We start from the raw sequence: 20,372 nt of genomic DNA on the forward strand, positions 1-20,372 counted from the left end.
CAAGTAAGAGAAGTTACATTCCCCCCAATCCGAAACTGGGTTGGGAAAGTTGCATGTACCGTAAGGGGGAAATTAAGAAGAAAACAAACAAGGAATTGAGGGAGGAAAGATATATATGGTTGGTCATTATTAGTTTATTATATGATCATATAACATATTTTAGTGCAAAAGACGATAGTGAGATTAAGCTTGGTTTAAAAACAAGGAATACTGGTTGAACTTTAACCTCCAATGGTTATGACTGCAAAAAGCTCTGCTACTCTAGATTGGAGGTTTAAAGCCAGATCACCACCTTTCTTACAAGTCAGCTGTCACTCAAAGCGGTTCTACTTAAAATACATATGCCCAGATTGTAGTCCAGTGACAAAGGATACTCTTTAAAAAACCTTTATTTTTTTATATCTCTTTATTTATTGATTTTTTTTCTTTCTTTTGCATTAATCAATAACTTTTTCAGTTTCAGTGACATGGGTTACAATATTTTTTGACATAAGGTATTAGTTAGCTTCAGAGTCCATAGATAACAATCTTTATCCTAAAAGAGAATGGGGTTATCTTGATGGGGGTGTCTTGAAGTTTATCCAGGGTTCCCAGATTTCGTGGTGTTGTTCCAGCGAGTCCGATAGGGTAGCTGCAAGGTAATGCATAGTTTGTATGTATTCTATACGGGATTTTAATTGGGAGATGGATAAGTGTGGGGATAGCCAATTCAAAGCAATAACCCAGCGTGCTCCTGCTATAAATTGCATGATCAGATTGTTCTGGGTTTTTGTTAGATTTTTAATGGGTAATGAAAATAAAGCTAGTTCTTGGTTTAAGGTAACTTCTGTTAGCAAGACTTGGGAGATAAGTTGAAATGTTTGGGACCAGAATTTCTCCACTATTGGACAAAGCCACCATGAGTGGTAATAGTTTCCTTGTGCTTTACAGCCTCGAAAGCATAGTGGGGAAGATGTGGGGTCAAACTTATTTTTTAGGACTGGGGTAACATACCATCTAGAAAGGAGTTTGTATGTTGTTTCTTTGATGCTTATATTTGGCAAAATCTTTTTTGCAGTTTGCCATATTTTTACCCAGATTTGATAGGAGAGTGGGACTTGCAAATCTATGTTCCACTCTTTCATATATTTGCACATGTTGTCTGGGGGCTCCGTTCTGAAATGGTTGTATAATTGAGTTATCAGCCCTGAGAGGCGTGTGGGGTGTTTACATCGGAGTTCAAAATTAGAAGTCTCCATGGTTGGGCGGTTAGGTTTTTGTGAGAGATAAAAATGGCAAATTTAGTGTTCTGAGGGAGGGATATTATTGTTTTCCTTGAGATATTCCAATGATTTCAGTCCTCTGGGAGTAATGAAATCTGATAGTTTATGCAAGTTGTTTTGTGACCACCAAGAGAAGTCTTTTGATTTTAATCCAGGTATAAAGTCAGGATTGCCTACCAGTGGCTTAGGATTGCTATTTCTTTGGTGTGCTAAAATTTTAGGCTTCAGTAGGGCCCAGATCTTTAGGTGGTGTAGAACTATGGGGTTTGTTATATGATGTAGTTGTATATTTCGTGCTGTTGCCCAAAGTAGAGCTGATGTTTGTAAGGGGAAGATAGAGAAATTCTCAAAGTCTACCCAGGGGACTGTATTTGGTGTTGTGTGCCATTGAGCAAGTTGGGTGAGTCTTGCTGCTCTATAATATGTGAGATAATGGGGGACATTTTGTCCTCCTTGGGTGTAGGTTCTGAATAGAGTGTCTTTATTTATTCGGTGTCTTTTGTTATTCCAGATAAAATTCATGGTGTTCCTTTGAAAGGCATGAATTTCTTTGGTGTGTATTGGAATAGGGAGGGCCCTAAATAAATATATAAGTTTAGGTAATATTATCATGCAAATTGTTGCTATCCGCCCAAACATGGAGACTTGCAATTTAGTCCAGTCAGCAAGTTTCCCGCGTAATTGTTTCAAAATGGGAGGATAATTTGCTGCGTATAATGACTCATACGTCTTAGTTATATTAACTCCAAGGTATGCTATTGTTTTTTGTTTCCACTGGAAAGGAAAGTTAAGTTCCAATAATTTCTTTTGTGGGGAGGGGATGTTAATAGATAGTGCCTCTGTTTTAGATATATTAACTTTCAAACCTGAGATATGATAGAACCGATCTAGGATTTGAAACAGATTAGGGAGACCCGTCAGGGGATTGGTTAACGTCATACATATATCATCTGCATATAGGCTAATCTTATATTCTTTGGGGCCTTTAATATATCCCCTGATATCTGTGTTTGATCTTATAAGTTGTGCCAAAGGTTCCATTGCTAGCGCGAACAGTAATGGTGATAGTGGGCACCCCTGACGGGTTCCCCTTTTAATCTGTATGGGGAGAGAAGGTTTGTGAAACAGTCTAATATTGTCTGTTGGGTTGTTGTACAGTACTCTTAGTCCTTCTAAGAAGGCTCCAGATATATTAAAGTGGGGTAGGACGGTAAATAAATAAGGCCAGGTTACAGAATCAAAAGCTTTGTACACATCTAACATCAGTATAAGTATAGGGGACTTGGAGGCATTGGTGTCTGCTGTTATATTAAGCAGTCGTCTGATTGCATCTGTTGTTTGTCGTCCCAATATGAAGCCTGACTTATCTGGATGTATTAGTTTAGGCATTAATTTGTTAAGTCTAGAGCCCAGTATTTTGGAAAAAAGCTTAATGTCTACATTTAGTACAGGTATAGGACCCATTATCCAGAATGCTCGGGACCAAGGGTATTCCGGATAAGGGGTCTTTCCGTAATTTGGATCTCCATACCTTAAGTCTACTAAAAAATTATTAAAACATGAATTAAACCAAATAGGGTTGTTTTGCATCCAAAAAGGATTAATTATATCTTAGTTGGGATCAATTACAAGGTACTGTTTTATTATTACAGAGAAAAAGGAAATCAGTTTTAAAATTCTGAATTATTTGATTTAAATGGAGTCTATGGGAGACAGGCTTTCCGTAATTCTGAGCTTTCTGGATAACGGGTTTCCGGATAAGGGATCCCTTACCTGTACCGAAATAGGGCGGTAGTTTTGTATGTTTGTTGTATCTTTGTTTGGTTTCGGGAGGAGGGATAGATTTGCTTGAAGCATGTCAGCTGGGAGAGAGTGGCCCTGCATCATATCATTAAAGAGGGTAGTCAAGTGAGGGGTTAACAATTCCTTAAATTTTTTATAGTAGCTTGCTGGGAGGCCATCTGGGCCAGGGCTAGAATTAGACCTTAAGGTCTTGATAGCTGAGGTGACTTCCTCCTCTGTAATCGGTTCATTGAGTAGAGACTTTTCATCTTGAGTCAATTTGGGGAGGGGTATGGTTTCCAAGAAAGCATCTCTTTTATCTCGGGTTGTTAGGGTTGGGGGGCCATATAGTGAGGAGTAGAAGTTATGAAATTCTTGTATAATGTTCTCTGGGTTAACTAGCTTAACTCCTTTAGAGTTGTTTATGTGGGAAATTTGTTTAAAGCCCTGGTGTTTTTTTAGTTTTTGAGATAATAGTTGATTAGGTTTGTCTTTAAGGTGGAATAATTTGTGTTTAGACCATCTTAATGCTTTTTCTGCTTTGTTAATCAGGAGTTTTTGTAATTCTGATCTCGTTTCAATCAGTTTCTGAGAGATAGTGGGCTCAGTAGTAATTTTGTGTTTTGCCTCCAAGTCCCTCAATTCTCCTTCGAGTTTAATAATTGATTCCATTCTTTTTTTCTTTTTGTGGGACGCCAACCTGATAAATGACCCCCTAATGACCCATAGAGAGTTCCTCATCCAAGTTTATGAGCCAGTATTCCTGTAAGTCGTCAGCTATTGATGTGGTTACGGTAGAATCTGTTAAGAGTGATTCGTTTAAGCGCCAAGAGTGCATGGGTTGTGGACCGTTAGTTAGTTGTAGTGTTAAGGTAGTTGGCGCATGGTCTGACCAAGTTATGTTAAGGATGGATGCATTTTTGGCATTAGGAAACTGTGTCTGTGGAATTAGTTAAAAAACCTTTATTACTGCAAAAAAGTAACTTGAGAAAAGGTTGTGAAGGTCTGATATGTTGTTGTTCAGGTCACGTGCCTTTTTGCTGTGATCTGCCTGTCTGACCAATTTGTCAAAATGGTAGCATGCACATCTGCATGTAGATGTTTGAATATCTCTCTGTGCGACTATTTGCTGATCATATTTGGATGTGAGAATTTATGAATATGAAACATTTATAAAAGCATGGTGGACAACATAAGAGCTTGGGCCCCGGACATCTCTTTACTGTGATCATATACAGCATGAACACATCAGCATGATGAGCTGGCATCATTGAGGGGTAATATTCAATTGCAAAAAAGCAAAAAAAAAAAAACAACAACAAAATAAATGACTGAAAATTATATAAAACAGTTGCATAGGTACAGCACATACTTATTTTGTTAGATGTAATTGTTCCTTTGGCAGGTGCATTTTAACAGCATGTTTTAAGTTGCCAAGGCAACAGAGTGAAAATAAAGCTTTTTAATACCATTCAGTGAAACCCCAATGTGAAGAAATGTAAGAAACCCCACAGTTATATAACAAAAAGACATTAAACTGAAACACTGCCTTACTGTTGCAGTTAAAACTTCAGGCTAACTTGAAACCTGGCCTGTCCCCATTTGGAATCCTTAGCAAGCGAACTGACGATGCTGGAACAAGTTCAGAAGATGATGGTTTACCTCGGAGTCCTCCAGAAATGTCTCTTTATATGCATGAAGTTACAAAGGCAAAGGCAAGTTAATTCAGAAAATAAATTGTCAGTATTTGTGATCTTCTTTATCTTTTTATTTAGGAGATTAAATGACAATAGATTATACAGAAACAAGAGCAAACCTGTTCACAGCAAAGCCACAGCAACCAACCTAAATTGTCAAGTACAGTTGTAATAAGGGAAGTAAACATCTGGCTGGTTGCCTTAACTTGTTGGATTAGGTAAGACTATCTCTGTTTGTTCAGAGAGAGAGAGAGAGGCCAAAGTGGATCACTACACTTGAAATATAAATGCCTAGGTGCTTAAATAATCAAAGTATGCAAAAAGTTCAAAGCAGTGTAGCACTTAAAGGAACAGTAACACCAAAAAATGAAAGTGTATAAAAGTAACTAAAATATAATGTACTGCTACCCTGCACTGGTAAAAGTTGTGTGTTTACTTCAGAAAGTCTACTATAATTTATATAAATAAGCTGCTATGTAGCCATGGAGGCAGCCATTCAAAGGAGAAAAGGCACAGGCACTTAGCAGATAACAGATAAAACACTATTGTATTCTACAGAACTTGTCTGTTATCTGCTATGCAACCTGTGCCTTTTCTCCTTTTTTCCAGCTTGAATGGCTGCCCCCGTGGCTACACAGCAGCTTATTATATAAGTTATAGTAGTGTTACTGTAGCAAACACACCAGTTTTACCAGTGCAGGGCAACAGTGCATTATATTTTTATTACTTTAAATCTCTTTCATTTTTTGGTGTTACTGTTCCTTTAAGAGGGCTTGGTAAAATATAAAAAGCAATTTTATATAGTGGTAACTATATATAGTTCCATTTTTAGCCCTGAAATGTTGGAATTTGCTGTAGTTTTTGGTTGAAGTTTTTGAAGGGAAAATCTTACCACTCACCCTTCTTTTTGACATAAGCTTAGTTGACATAAGCTTTACCACCACTCTGAATTTTTCAAGATTTACTATGTGTAAAATCGGCTAAAAATCCCATTCTGTAAATTTGCCAGCTTTGAAACTTTAGAGGTTTTGGATTTTTGAGGCTGGTTTTTTTTGTGCAAAAATTTTAAAAAGTAGCAGTTTCAGTACAAAAATCTAATCTTTTCTGAGATGTTTTCCTGTGCAGACTTTTTGAGTTCAGACTTTTTAGTAAATGTAAGACATTTGTGGAAATGAGTTTATTTGAATTTTAAAATACAAAAAATGAGAAATGTTAGAGTTTTAGTAAATCTGCCTCCATGTGATCTGCCAAAATAAATGTAAATGTTCATTTTTTACACAGACATGATTACACTAACTGAAAGTAAAATCCAATAGTCTTTCTCTAAATTTTGGAATAATTTTCCAATGCCCACCAAGTTCTCCCGCCCAAGCATGCGGTTTATTGACTCTAAGGGGATTGAGAGTCTATGGGGGGGTTGAAAAATAGTTCCCAAGAGTCAGAAATAGAGTCTTGGGGTCTATTGGGCTTCCTTTCATTCTGTGGAAACATGTGTCTTTGTAAAGAAATATTATATTTCATTTTGGAAGTTCAGATAGTGTTTATGCACCTTTTTTACATAAGCCTAACTGAATGAGCTCATGTCAAAAAGGGGCATATATTTTTCTATTAAAAAGGTAATACGGTTCCACTTTTTAAAGAAGCCTGCAACCTCTGTAGGTGAGGATGGAAGGCTGATAAAGGAATAATTATGACACACTTGTTCGACATGTGGGCTGGGCTTTATTCTTAGTATTTGTTCTTAGGATCTCTCTGGCAATGCCTTGAATGTGGATATATGATTAGCCAATCTAACCAATGTATATGGACATAACAATTTCTGCATATTTGGGAACTCTAATTTTAATTCTTTAAAGTGGACCTGTCACCCAAACATGAAAAGCTGTATAATAAAAGCCTTTTTCAAATTAAACATGAAACCAAAATTTATTTTTATATTAACACATTGAAACCCATTATAAATGCATTTAAAAATCCCAGCTGTCAATCATATACTGCCTGCCCCACCTCTATGCCTTAGACATAGAGGCAGAGCAAACAATTACTCAAACTTTCCATTCAGCACTCACATTCTCCCTACCTTCTCACAATCTAATTGTGTAGCCAGTGCATGGGCAAGGGCATCAGGTCCCCCATTCTGGCACATACAAAAGATTTTGGGGTGATACAAAGCTTGCCTTAATAACAGTGCCCACAAAATAGCAGCTGCTTGCTGGCTGTGATTTGTATATTCCTGAAGGAAGGACTGAAGGACTGAAGGAAACAAGATTTATATCATTTATGTAGTATGTGAAGTTAATTTTGCTTACCAAACACAATAGAAATGAAATTGGAATTATTTCTTAGGGTGACAGGTCCCCTTTAATCAGCCAAACTACCCAACTGGTAATCTGTGGATTCTGGCAAATGCCAGAGGGGCTGCTGTAAGATGCCCTAGGCAGTCACTACTGAATGGGCTGGTGGGAGGATGTTTGGGCCTCTGCGTACTTGAAATGCCTTGGCCTATTTTAAATCCCAGTCCAGATCTGTGCCATACTATATTGATGTATTCATAATTGCAGTAATTATATTAGGCATGAGACAAATAAGATGAAGCAGACAGCTTGATGAAGCACATCATCTGGAGTTGAATAGTTGTGTACCAGTTTTTTAGGGAATTGTTTTGTATTCTAATTGTTTTATATTTGTTTCTATATGTCTTGTTTCTTAAATAAAACGTATGCATTGCCTTTCTCCACAGTTTTCTGATAATCATCATAGCACTTTCAGTTTAGCTGGAACAGGGAGTGAAGAAGATGAGCAGGTAATGTGTAACTGAATTGCTTTTCTGGTAAAAGAAATATAATGGAATACTAATACAGTAGTAAATGGATACTGTCAGCACATATACCTTTTTTAAATTAACAAATGTAATTTAATATCTATTTTGTGTTCACGTCCCCAATAATAAATCTAGGGTCTCAAAGCTATCCTTAGGCCTCAGGATGTTGCATTTCTTTGTATTTTTTCTAAAGATTAGAACTTTTGCGTATTTTCTACTATATTTTCGTTAACTTACGCAACTTTTTTGTGCTTTGCGACAATTTGTGCAACAAAATCATATTTGTTGCAAGGAGTACGAAAGTTTCGGAATTCATTAAAGCTTCGGTATCGGGACTTTTGTTTGGCCAGGTTGGAGCTGCAGAGTGCTCTGATCGCTCGGATACAAAAAATTTGTAACTTTTGGATCGTACCGCGATATTTTCATACAACCACAATACAAATTTTTTGTACAACGCACATCAGAAATTATTGGATTTAATCCGAATCAGTATTCCTGTTTTTCTGACTGATCTAATTAGGAAATATGGAAAAATACCTCTTTAATGGAAGATTGCAGACATTTAATCAGCGCCAGCACAGAACATTTATTAAAGTGTGCCAATTTAGAGAGAGTTTCAGGGTTTTGGTATTGTACTGTGTGTGCTAGATTATGTCACTCTTGTTTTTGTTCTGGTTGTACATTCTTGCCATTTACATATGAATGCACCATTGCTGCCATGCCATTAAAATACTGCTTGTACATCTATTACAGACACATAAAAACTAGACAAATGGCTCAAAGATATACATTTGGAAAAAAAAGGCAGACAAATATCATTGGCTTGGTTTGGGGATAGTTTTTTGTTAATACAGATTGTTTTTATGTATCTATTTTTTGCACTATTCACTTACCAACTGAGTGAGAGAACATTTTTAGCAATGTCTTCAGGCAGCTCACAAAATAGGTCATTCGTTTTTAGAAAGTTTGAGAGGATAAAAATGGATTAAAGTTTGGCTTCAAGTTTTCTCATAACAGAATGTAAGTTTTTTTTTTTTAAAGAAGATTTGGACATGAAGATTGCTTTGCCAAAAGCTAGCTGTTTATGAAAGTTAAATCAGTCTTTTACAGGCTAGCTCAGGAATTAAAGGAGAAGGAAAGGCAAAGTCAATTGGGGGTGCCCCCAAGTGTCTTAAATCACCTACCTTGTACCCCGGGCTGGTGCCCCTGTTCGGAGAGAACAGCACAAGCCCGGGGTAGCTGCAGCGCTTCCTCTTTCCTGCTTTGCGCGAAGCAAAGTCGGCTTTTCACTAAACTGCGCATGCGCAGACCACTGGCAATTGCCGGAAAACAAAGCAGGAAGGAGGAAGCGCTCGCTACAGGTACCCTGGGCTGGTGCTGTTTTCTCCTAACAGGGGCACCAGCCCGGGGTACAAGGTAAGCGATTAAAGTCCCTTGGGGGTGCCTAACATTTTGGCACCCCGAAGTGACTTTGCCTTTCCTTCTCCTTTAACTATTACCCTAATTTCTGGGTACATTTACATTACATACATGTAAATGGGTACATTTACATTACATACATGTACATTTACATTACATACATGTTGGGTACATATACATTTTTGGGTAACAAAGTTAGCGCTCAAGCAGTTTCTGTGCTTTCTTAACTGCTTGCAGTTACCCCATTTCCATTATTTGCATTTTTACATTATTTGTTCACCTGCTTTTTCAGCCTGAGAGTGTATTACAGAAGTGGGGTTTTGTAAAAAAAAAAAGGTGGAAAGTTTGCTTTAAACCTAATCATCTATAGGAAACAATCAGCATGTAGCATTTACTGGTCATCAGACATCTTATTGGTTACCTTTGGGTTACTGCACCTGATATATCCCTTTTTATTACATATAGGAGAAGTCTAATATTCTTTGGGCTTGTCTATTTATATTGGGAGGCATGCTTTTAATGTGGGAGGAGGTTCAGGGTTGGATTTACAACTGTAGGCCTTCCATAGCTCGCACCCCATGTCACTTGCACGCACCACACCCTGCCGCTCACACCCCACCCTTGCTGCTTGCACACCCCCCCTTGCCCCTCCTACCTCCACTGCTCCTACCTCCTCCCCCCAGCTGTGCTCACCCCCTCTCACCTATTGGCAGCTTGCAGCTTCCTCCTGTCAGCTCTGTTCTAATGCCATCTACCTCTGGGGATTGGGGGGGTGGGAAATTCAAAATCTCAAAAAATCTGTCAAAATCTCCTGCCCAATCCCCAGTGGAGATGCAGCCAGTGGGCGGCATGATCCTCGATATTTGTGGCCTTTTTGGTAATCTTTAATTTACCAGAACCTTATTATAGAACAAGACCCTGAGACAAGGTTTTCAGCACTACTGATGCTTTATTCATTAATCAAAGACAACGCCTTGTGGAAGCTTTTAGCAACACAGAACAATAACTGAAATGTGTCACAAACAGCTTCAGGTGAGACCCTGAAAGTTTTAGCCTTTTATAGATGATGGCATACCTTATCTCAAAACGAAATGACACCCCTTTTCCAACATTCTATCTACTCTGTGCTTACAGCTGTGCAAACAGCAAAGTGCATGTAGGGGCTTAGCTAGTCAGCACTATCATGTCAGGCTCTTCTTTTATCTCCTACCTCACCTGCCTTGGGTTGTCTTTATAGAGGGCACTGGGAGGTTTTAGGTGTCCCTTTGTACAGAACTTACCCATCAAGTGAGTGTCTCAAGGGCCTGCCTACAAATCTGGGCCTGAGGAGGTGTACTATGTAGATATTAGTGTAAAATGATAAAGCTTTTATTTTGGCACTGGCTCAACTAAGCCATGATACATTTGCTAAAGCTATATGTTAAATATTCAATTTTTTAGATATCTTCGGGACATTCATCCAGACCATTATCTCCAGAGGAAAAGTCATCATCAAATATTAGGGTACCATCCACTGGTAGAGGAGCCAACAATTCCAGCTTGCAGTCACCTGACTTTGACTCACCTCCTCAACTTTGTAGCTTCCTGGATAGTTCAGCTGCAAAGCACAGGCTTTCAGTCAGGCCACGAAACCAAAGGTCATGCACAACGAGGAGGCCTTCTGCGGTAATTCCCAGAAAGTTATCTTGTTATTTAATTATCTAAGTAATCTTATTAGGCAGGCAGAGTTATCATTAATAAACATATAGATACGCGCAATCCAATGTCTTATTAGTGCATCAATATCAAAATAACAAACATATCAATATATTTTTACATACCACAATGAAGAGATTCCTCTTAGCAACACATACCCCATTAGCTATTCCTTCCTGATGCAAAACATGCCAGGAGAAGAAGTGGCTACTGGGGGATCTGTAGCTGTACCCGTAGAAAGGTACTTATACTATTTGTTCTATAGAATTGTATAGTTATATTATTTGTTAATAAATATATATATATATATATATTTATACTAATAAAACGTTGGGTTCTTATAGAATAATAACTTGTATAGTTATACTGATTTCTTTTCTTTAGTCTGTCCTAGATGAATCTGTTATTACTACAACTTTCACTGAAGTAGAAGATGAAAACATCATGGAGGAAGCATTCACAAAATCTACAAATGACAACCGAGAAAAGGTCATAGACACAAATCCACCTGCAGTATTCGACACCCCACAGAGCATACAAGAAACAGAAATGGAGGTCTGTCCTGGTAGCATAACAGAAATCCAATCTCAGCTTATACAGGAAGAAGTTGTGATCTCGAGTGACATAGACTTTATTACAGTACAATCTCAGGATGCTACCAGTTGTCCAGATCTAAAACTGGAAAACAAATTTGTGGAAGATTTGGAGGATATTAAAACTGAATGCAGTTTAAGTATTGTAGAAGGGGACATCTGCAATGAGGTTCAAATTAATACAGACTTCTCTAAAGAGGATGGTCTTGCCCAGTCTCTGAGATCAGAAAAGAGTATACTGGAAGATCATAGAAAGTCTTTGGAATCTACAGAGGAAAAGGTTAATGAAAATCCATTTGTTGGGCCTGATGTCACCTCACCACCTTCAAACATTTGTCAGACTGTACATTTACCTGACAAAAGTGCACCTGAACCATTACCCTCGGAAGACCTTTCACTTTCTGACACAGAAAAGAGCAGGAACACTCCGGAGCAGTCTTTAGTTGATAGAGAAAATATTAAAAAAGAGGATAAGGCTGGTGGGGAACTTTGTACACAGAGAAAGTTTTCTGTATCCTCAGCATGGGAAAGGCCACGGACTAGCAGCTTAATATTAAAAGGAAATATTGAGAATGAGACTTTTAAAAACATGAAGTTTTCTCTGCCTAAGTCAGGTTTGTCCATAAGTGAGAGAATAAAAGATGAGCCAAGATTTTCTTCAACACGCACTGAAAGCAGAGCCAGTGGCAGGAAAAAGGAGACGTTCGCTGACTCAGAAAGTACTTCAATGGACAAAGCCATCCTTAGTCACATTCCACAGGGCTCTGTGCCAGCTTCCAGTGATTTGCTGATGGTTACTGACCTACAGACATATCCTGAGAACAAAAACCCCTTTTTTGTGAAGCTAAGATCCACCTCCTTTTCCTTTAGATACAGGGAGGGCATAAACGCTGACTCTGTCAGACTGAAAAGGCACAGTGCTGAGATTAATCTGGAAAACACAGGATGTTCCTCTTTTTCCAAGGATGAGTTACTAGAAGCCAGCAAAACAGAAACCCATTTACCCAGTTTCAGGAATGAAAAACAAAAAAATAAAACAAACTTTAGTGAACTGATACATTCAAAACCACCACTGCCTAAAAAGCCTGTTTTGCAAAATATAATAGGAGCTGACAATGTCACAAAAAAAGACTCTTCCACTTGTGTCTCAGATCTGGAGAAAAAAGACTGTAAGATGGAAAAACCGCCCCCTGATGTAAGAACAAGTTTACACAAGACTGGTAAGAATTCCACTGTATTTTTTTTTCTGGTAAAGTGAATAGTCGCAGTCTTCACTGATATGTGATACTTTCAAAAGATTCTGTGATAAAAAGCAAACATTTTAGTATTTCTTAAAAAAAAAGTTATGGAACTGAATTAGAAAGCTACAAGAACTAAATCCAATCTGTATGTTTGTGGGTATAGGAACATACCCTGACATCCAGGAGAAAGCACCACAAATTATTAACTGCACGTATATGTGTTGGGAGCACAGCTTTTACATCTCACCAACTAGGATCACATTAAAGACAGATTCAGTGATACACACATATATAGTGGTCAGATTTGCTTTCCAATTTTTTTTTAACTTGAGAAATAAACCATGAAAAAATGTGCACCTACTTGCCTCCTGTGAATTAAAGAGTTACCACATGATGTGCCACACAACTAGGGTGCTTTTGACAATTGACCTATGAAAATGCTCTAGCAGTCCCTGTAGTCAGCTGATGGTATCTGGCATTTACCATGTAACCTTATGGATAGCATGGAATACTTCTAGCTTTTGTCTCCATGCCAAAAAGCACAGAAGGGAAAACACACGAAATCCATCCTGCCTGCCATAGTGTTTGGTGTGCATTGTTTGGGTCCCTGTGGACCAGTTAATGAGTCTTCTTCAGTCATAATACTGTATGTTGTGTGTTCGGATCCTCCTGTTTTATTAGAAGTATTGAGTATGGTACAGAACTAGTCACCTATTGCAAACAATCAACAGGTATCACCTATTGGTCTGGCTACTATAACATTAGATGGTTTCTCAACTGGCAATGCCACCCCATGTGTGGGGTCATGAACAGGAACAGTATATGTCTGTCACTGAGTACATGGGAAAGATTCCAGCCAGAAAACACTTGTGTGTGCATGTTATGGCCAAAATTCACCCTGTGTACTCAGTGAACTGCCCTAGCCTCAAAGTGTTTATCCAATATCAGCCAACCCATCTCCTGCTGATATTGTGCACATCTCAATGATCAAACACAGTATTCTCTCAAAGTTATATTGCAAATCAGTGTTGTCCATGATCTACATTATAATCATTATTGTGCCCATATCTGATCACCAGTTATAGGAAGCTCTGGTCCAGCACAATCGTGGGGCTTAATTGTGTGAAATCATGACATACTTGACTATTTCATTTATCTGCTAAAACCTTCATATGAGATATTGTCCAGCAATACTCATAACCTCATCCTTTTTGTCCAGCTCCATCATTATACCACCCCATAAAACCTTGTACTTATTTATCTTGCCAGTTAGTAAACTGACCTGTCATTACTGAAGTAGAAGGAAAGATTTATTTAATAATAGGGTTTTGGCTGGTGTGGCCTAGAGGCAAAATGCAGTGACAGGCAGTGAAGACTTTACAGGGGACGACTACTGTCTGCCTCTTATATGTCTTCATAAGGCTTCATCTCATCATTTCTTTTTTTTAAAAGGTGTATTTCATTAATTTTCATACAAACAAAACCATAAAATAACACATTTTACATTACAATAAGGAAAATGCGCTGGTCTTTCTTTTCCAGGTCTATCTTTAAGGTTTGTTACTGACACTAAAGGGATAGGTGTAACATTACAGAGTGTGAGCGTGAATCTGGCAGCAGTTCCAGCATATTGGGTTTGTCAACCAACTGAACTAGGTGTTCAGGATGTGATAGAGATAAGTGGGAAATTGCCGGGGGTCTTACAATGTAAATGGGAGTGGAATCCTTTAGTTCCCTCTAGGTCACACCAAGGGCCCCAAACTTTGGTGAGTGCTGGTATTTGGGAAGTCCACCATATTTGTGCGGAGTCAAAGGGTTTGGGGCCTGTTGAGAGTAAATTTTAATATAGATTTGAGATAAGCTTTACTGGGTTACTAGATTGTAGAGTAGCCTCCACTGTTACATAAATGAGCTGGGGGTTGAGAGTGGCAAATTGGTCCCTGAACACTGATCGCAACTGCAAATATTATGAGCTTTCTCTCAGATCTGTGCATATGTTGGATCTCATCATTTCTACACTCATTAGAGATTAAGGCTAAAATTAAGATCTATACATCTGCTTAAAGGACAAGGAAAGTCAAAATCCATTAAGCACACTATTAAATAGTACTTCAATTGCTCTGTAAAAACGCTATATTTCTGGGTTGCCTTATGAAAGATTTACAGAGATACACTAACTACAAACTACATACTTGTTTTAGTGAACGGCGCCGCCATTCACTCCATTTCCCACAACATCTCTACTGCACATGCGCCTTGCTCACAACCCCCCCTCCAATCCCCACACCTGCCAGCACACCAACTCCCAGCCCACCTTCCACCCCGCTCCGATCACCCCCCCTCCGCTAGAAACCCCCCGCCGCTCCAATCACCGCTCAGCTCCATTTATATCTGGGTGATAGTGGATGCACTAATTACAGGATACTGTGAATCACTGTCCCATCAACATATTGAGCTATTATTAGTATGAACATTTAGAGTGAAGGGTGTCTTTATCTTAAGTGGTCATGGGAAATGGTACAGCATGCCTACTTTATGTCTAATGTAAATTGCCCATGTTATTTGAGCTATATTTGTACTTTATTTTATCCTAATATATTGTACTAGTGCATAATTGGGTGTATACACAATATTAAATGTGGGTTCCAGTTGTTTTTGATGAAAAAACAGTCCACTAATAGGTATGCAAATGTTACACTTAGTCCTAGCAGAAGCTATTTACATATGCAGGAAGGTGTTATAAAATGTCAGTCTATAGTGAGAGTTTGTGGGAAATGTGCTGCCCACATTTTTCCCATATATTTAAATAGTTTTAATAAGCAGAAGGTATTATTTGTCAAATTGTACTGTATGAAATGTTTTAGTACAATTTGCACCCATTTTTAAATTAATGCCAGGGGGTTTACCCTTCTTGGAAGCCCTGGCCCTCCTACTTCTAAGAGATGTGTCATCCGTTTCTATGACAGCTGCCATCTAGGCCTTCCCAAAGAATGCTGAAATAATGTGGATTCTCAAATTCTGCAAACATTTGTAGAAACAATATCAGAGAAACCGCAAGTGGTGTTCAAGGCAAATAAGGAAAGTACAAAATATTGAGACATTTTGACTGAAAGTAAATTATAACAAGCTTATATAGACTGAAACAGATGCACAATAATATCCTGGTCCTTTTATCCTGCATTTGACTGCACACAACCTCAGCAATACATACTTTTGTATATAAACACATACACAGACCATAAATGACTACAATGAACAAAGAAAATTAACATTACACTGTCAAGCAGTATAGCCTATGGCTATGCTATAGAACACAAAGCATTTGTGTTGAACATTTATTATTAAAACTGTGGCATTAAAACTTAGACACCTTACAACTCCAAATATATTTATAAAATACAAACTCTAACAGGAATTAATTATAGATTCTTGTCTGCTGAATATAAAAAGCTCTCTCTGAGGTATTTTAATAGCTTCTGAAGGCCAAATTCATATCATATTAGAATTTATTTAGACAGACTTTTGCAGGGCAGTAGATAGTGTAGCCAGTCAGTAATAGAAGCTATAGAACTCCTGAATGTGTGCTATAAATACAGGTGTATATAAAGATATTGGCTCTGGTTGTTTTTGTGCCACATTTTTCCTTTTTTGTGTCCTCCCCTTTTTTAATATGCCAATTTATTTGGCACTATATGCTTTTCAAGTGAGACTCATGATTTTTTCTTTTAAAGTTTCAGCAGAATCTAGTGGTTCCACTATGTTGCATGGTATCTCCCTATCATAAAATGCTAAATGGACTACCATATCCTCCACGAGAATAGCAGGGATGTTCAAACTTAAATACTCACATATGCAGTCCAATGCACAGTGTAAATTGACACTGTAAACAGTCTCTTTAGAGGTGCTTACTGAGGTAGCCCTTCTGTATAACATAAATCCACCAATCCAGTATATTGAAAAAAAGCTAATTCAGCAGTTGTTCTAAATGTGCATCATTTCCCAATGTGAGATCTCAGCAAATATGTTATGATAGTCTTCTTTTTTTAATATAGAGAAAAGTTGGACCTGAGTATATGCTTTCCGCAATGGACACCTTCTTACTGGATTGATTGTGTCTTTATTTAGAGTGCAAAAAAATAAACCTTTGTATAGTATACAAAGCAATACATTTTGGACTGAGCATGAACTGCTTTAGAGATTCTTAGCGCAATACATGTAAGACACGAAAGATAAAAATAGAGTGATACATACAGAGTATTATTGTATTATAATGTACATTGCTATGAACTTTTCAGTTTTCTCTCTATAACATGATTATTATTATTATTATTATTATTATTAAAGGATAAAATATACAGCATGCTACTACATGATTACCTCACATTTGTTAATATTTCTTTTAGGAAAAAGCACTTCTTTCGCCATAGCTACACCTGAATCCAGCAACAGAACAGAAAGCAAAGTCCAGACATCTTGGAAATCCTCGGCCAGGCAGAAACCTAGAGGACTGAAGGAGGAGCCAGTCCCAGGAGAATTAAAATCTGCAAACCAAGATGCTGGCAACCAAAAGAAAGAGGTGATTAAAGTAAGTTAAGTATGCATTGCCCTTTGCCTTTTGTGCCGTATAGCCATTTCCAGGCCAAAACACAAAAGTATATTGCCATGTCACTGTATTGTTTGTTGGAGACAAGTAGCAGGGTTCAAAAGGAAGACAAATGTTTAGGTTCTTTTTAAAGGAACAGTAACACCAAAAAATGAAAGTGTATAAAAGTAATTACAATATAATGTACTGTTGCCCTGCATTGCTACTACTGGTGTGTTTGCCTCAGAAAGAGTACTATAGTTTATATAAGTAAGCTGCTGTGTAGCCATGGGGGCAGCCATTCAAAGGAGAAAAGACACAGGTTACTTAGCAGATAACAGATAAACCCCCATTATATGGGGCTTATCTACTAGTTATCTGCTATGTAACCTGTGCCTTTTCTCCTTTTTTCCAGCTTGAATGGCTGCCCCCATGGCTACACAGCAGCTTATTTATATAAACTATAGTAGTCTTTCTGAGGCAAACACACCAGTAGTAGCAATGCAGGGCAACAGTACATTATATTGTTATTACTTTTATACAATTTTTATTTTTTGGTGTTACTGTTCCTTTAATGTTTTGCTGTTGGGAAATTTTGTTTAGACACTTGCCACACAAGAGCAGAGAGAGTGCAAGCTAAGCCCTTTGCTTAGTGGCATAACTATAAACCTATGGGTCCCAGCACAAAACTTTCAGATACAGTGCTATGGGCCCCTTAGAGAGCCCCATTGGCAGTCCAGTGCATTGGCAGTACAACCCAAACCCTACACCCCTCACTCATTATACAAAAAATGCCCTTGTAGACAATAGCAAAGAAACATGAACTGTATTGAAGATAATGGTCATTTGCTTAATCTTGGGTCTATACTTCTGCCCCAGTTCTGACTGTGTTCTGTACATTGCACCAGATAAAAAATCCAGTGTAAGTTACAAAGGATAGTGTTGGCAGGCACAGACCGGGCCCTTCCTTACCTCCTGCCTGTATTCTACTATAGCTTAGTGACTTGTATCACAATATCTTATACATCTGTAACCTTAGCATAAGCTATCAGAAAGACCTGTCCAAAGGTTATGCATCAGAAGGGGACTTTAAACGATGAAGTCTTAAAACTTCTACCTCAGTTTCATTTATACACCCCAAACCCATGTTGGTCAGTGCATTCAACCTAACTTCGGACTATATTTCATAAATGTAGTACAGGTATGGGACCTGTTATCCAGAATGCTTGGGACCTGGGGTTTTCCAGATGAGGGATCTTTCCGTAATTTGGTTCTCCATAACTTAAGTCTACTAAAAATCATTTAAATATTGAATAAACCCAATAGGATTGTTTTGCCTCCAATAAGGATTAATTATATCTTAGTTGGGATCAAGTACAGGTACTGTTTTATTATTACAGAGAAAAAGGAAATCAAAATCAGTATTATTTGCTTATAATTGAGTCTATGGGAGATGGCGTTTCCGTAATTCGGAACCTTCTGGATAACAGGTTTTTGTCAGATGTAATGCATGAACAAAACACACCATCTGAACAAAACACACCATCTGACTTTATCTGATTCAACTTTACTTTACAGCAGTCGGGGGGGCAGATTTTGTAGCATCCTACAATATCTTGTGCTGTTGCATGACACGATTTTGTAGGTCAGAAAAAAAATTCACAAGAATTCACAAAACATACTATTCTCAAAAAAAGTACACCACATATGGTTTTTTTGTTCAGTTACTTTGTATTTTGTAAAGTTTTTCTAAAATGTACATTTCAAAAATAAAATTGCATTTTCTTCACTCTCTTGCTTCCATGTATTAGTTCAGTATTGTATACAACAATAAACAGGGGGTTATGTAATAAAAGGCACTGAATTTACCCAGGAGTAGTAACCCATAGCAACCAGTCATCAGGTAAAATGTACTGGTTGTGTTTAAAAGCACATATCTTATTCCTTGCTACGGATTATTGCTACTGTGCAAGCTTAGTGCCTTTCATTACATATGGGGGTTAGAATTTAATGCAATTTTTCAGGGGTATCCATACTTTATCACCCTGTGATCTACTTTTGCCACCTGGCTTCAATCATGAGATCTGCCTTAATAAAAATAGTTTGACGTATAACATTTGGCACAAGCTGCAAGAAAATGTATCACTCTTGATGTTTAATACCCAAATACACATAGCAATGTATAAATGCAGTGCCAAATTCACATTTGATGCCCACATAAGTGGCAGGATAGCATCCCGCTGCATCCTGCCTTGCAGTCTACCAGAAACTCTAAAGTGATCTACTGGTAGGCCAGTATACCTCTTGGGCACTCCTGCATACGAGCATTTCTCTGATATGATGACTATTATATAAAAAAAAAAAAATCAAATTTTTTTAGAGTTTCAAAATTTTCCTTTGCTCCTATAATTCTTGTGGCCCTGATAAACAGTATTAAGTGCTGTCTAGTTAGACATAAGCACAGATATTCTACAAGTACAGAGCTCAACAGACAGAGAGGGTTCCTGTTGATGTCCCTGGTAATCATTGCTCCACATGAGGCCCAACTGAAAGAGTGAATGACCTGAACTGTCTAAACAAAAAGGTTAGGAATAGTGTGGGGAACACTTCCAAGCAGTACCAAAGAGCTGGTATCAAATGTACAAGTAAATACACTGAGCAACCAGTGTAAATGCAGATGACAAGAAAATGCTAAGATATAACTGTAATATTTTTGCTTGTGTCTTTCAGACTAGTTTAAAACCAACTGTTGACCTGATTCAGAATAAACCAGCAAATATAGTAGCTGAATTTCATGGGCAAGACACCAAAGCTGCATTAAAAGAGCCAAGTCAAAGAGCCAGCACACTTTCACTTCCAGCACTTGGTAAGAAAAGCACAGTTCACTGATTTTTGTGCCTGATGTTTCCTAGATGTGCCTTATGCCCCCTACCCCTGTTTTATGCACACATCATTCCTAGTCTAGCTGCTAAAAAAGATTGGTAAATCTGCCCCTTAGTATTATGTGTTTTCAAAACAAAGAATGGGTATTTTCACCATCCAGCGACTTTGGGGTTCCTGGCCCTTTAATCAGTACAATTATGGAATATTTGAAAAAGATTTAATTTAAAAATACAATTTTTGGGATGGACTGAATATACAGATTCCTAAAACTTTTAAATTAAACCAGGTTAATATAATCCTGGGAGAAGTTTTGACTGAATAAAAAGTGGTAAGAACCAAAGGGCTGAATGATCATATATCTGTATTTTTTCAAAGAAGGAAAGTCATTTTGGCATTT

General features: G+C 37.9%; 1 protein-coding gene across 1 annotated transcript in view; it reads left to right on the plus strand.

Annotated features, from left to right (window-relative positions):
• The window catches only part of kiaa1211l (KIAA1211-like), a 66,904-nt gene that overhangs the window by 44,083 nt on the left and 2,449 nt on the right, over nt 1–20,372 (plus strand). The window contains exons 5-10 of the mRNA XM_031897017.1: nt 4,607–4,759; nt 7,482–7,544; nt 10,422–10,646; nt 11,061–12,489; nt 16,914–17,095; nt 19,823–19,958. Coding sequence (XP_031752877.1) covers nt 4,607–4,759; nt 7,482–7,544; nt 10,422–10,646; nt 11,061–12,489; nt 16,914–17,095; nt 19,823–19,958 — 2,188 coding nt within the window. The remainder of the gene's footprint in view (nt 1–4,606; nt 4,760–7,481; nt 7,545–10,421; nt 10,647–11,060; nt 12,490–16,913; nt 17,096–19,822; nt 19,959–20,372) is intronic.

The sequence above is a fragment of the Xenopus tropicalis genome, chromosome 2 (assembly GCF_000004195.4).
Source record: "Xenopus tropicalis strain Nigerian chromosome 2, UCB_Xtro_10.0, whole genome shotgun sequence".
NCBI classification, from domain to species: domain Eukaryota; kingdom Metazoa; phylum Chordata; class Amphibia; order Anura; family Pipidae; genus Xenopus; species Xenopus tropicalis.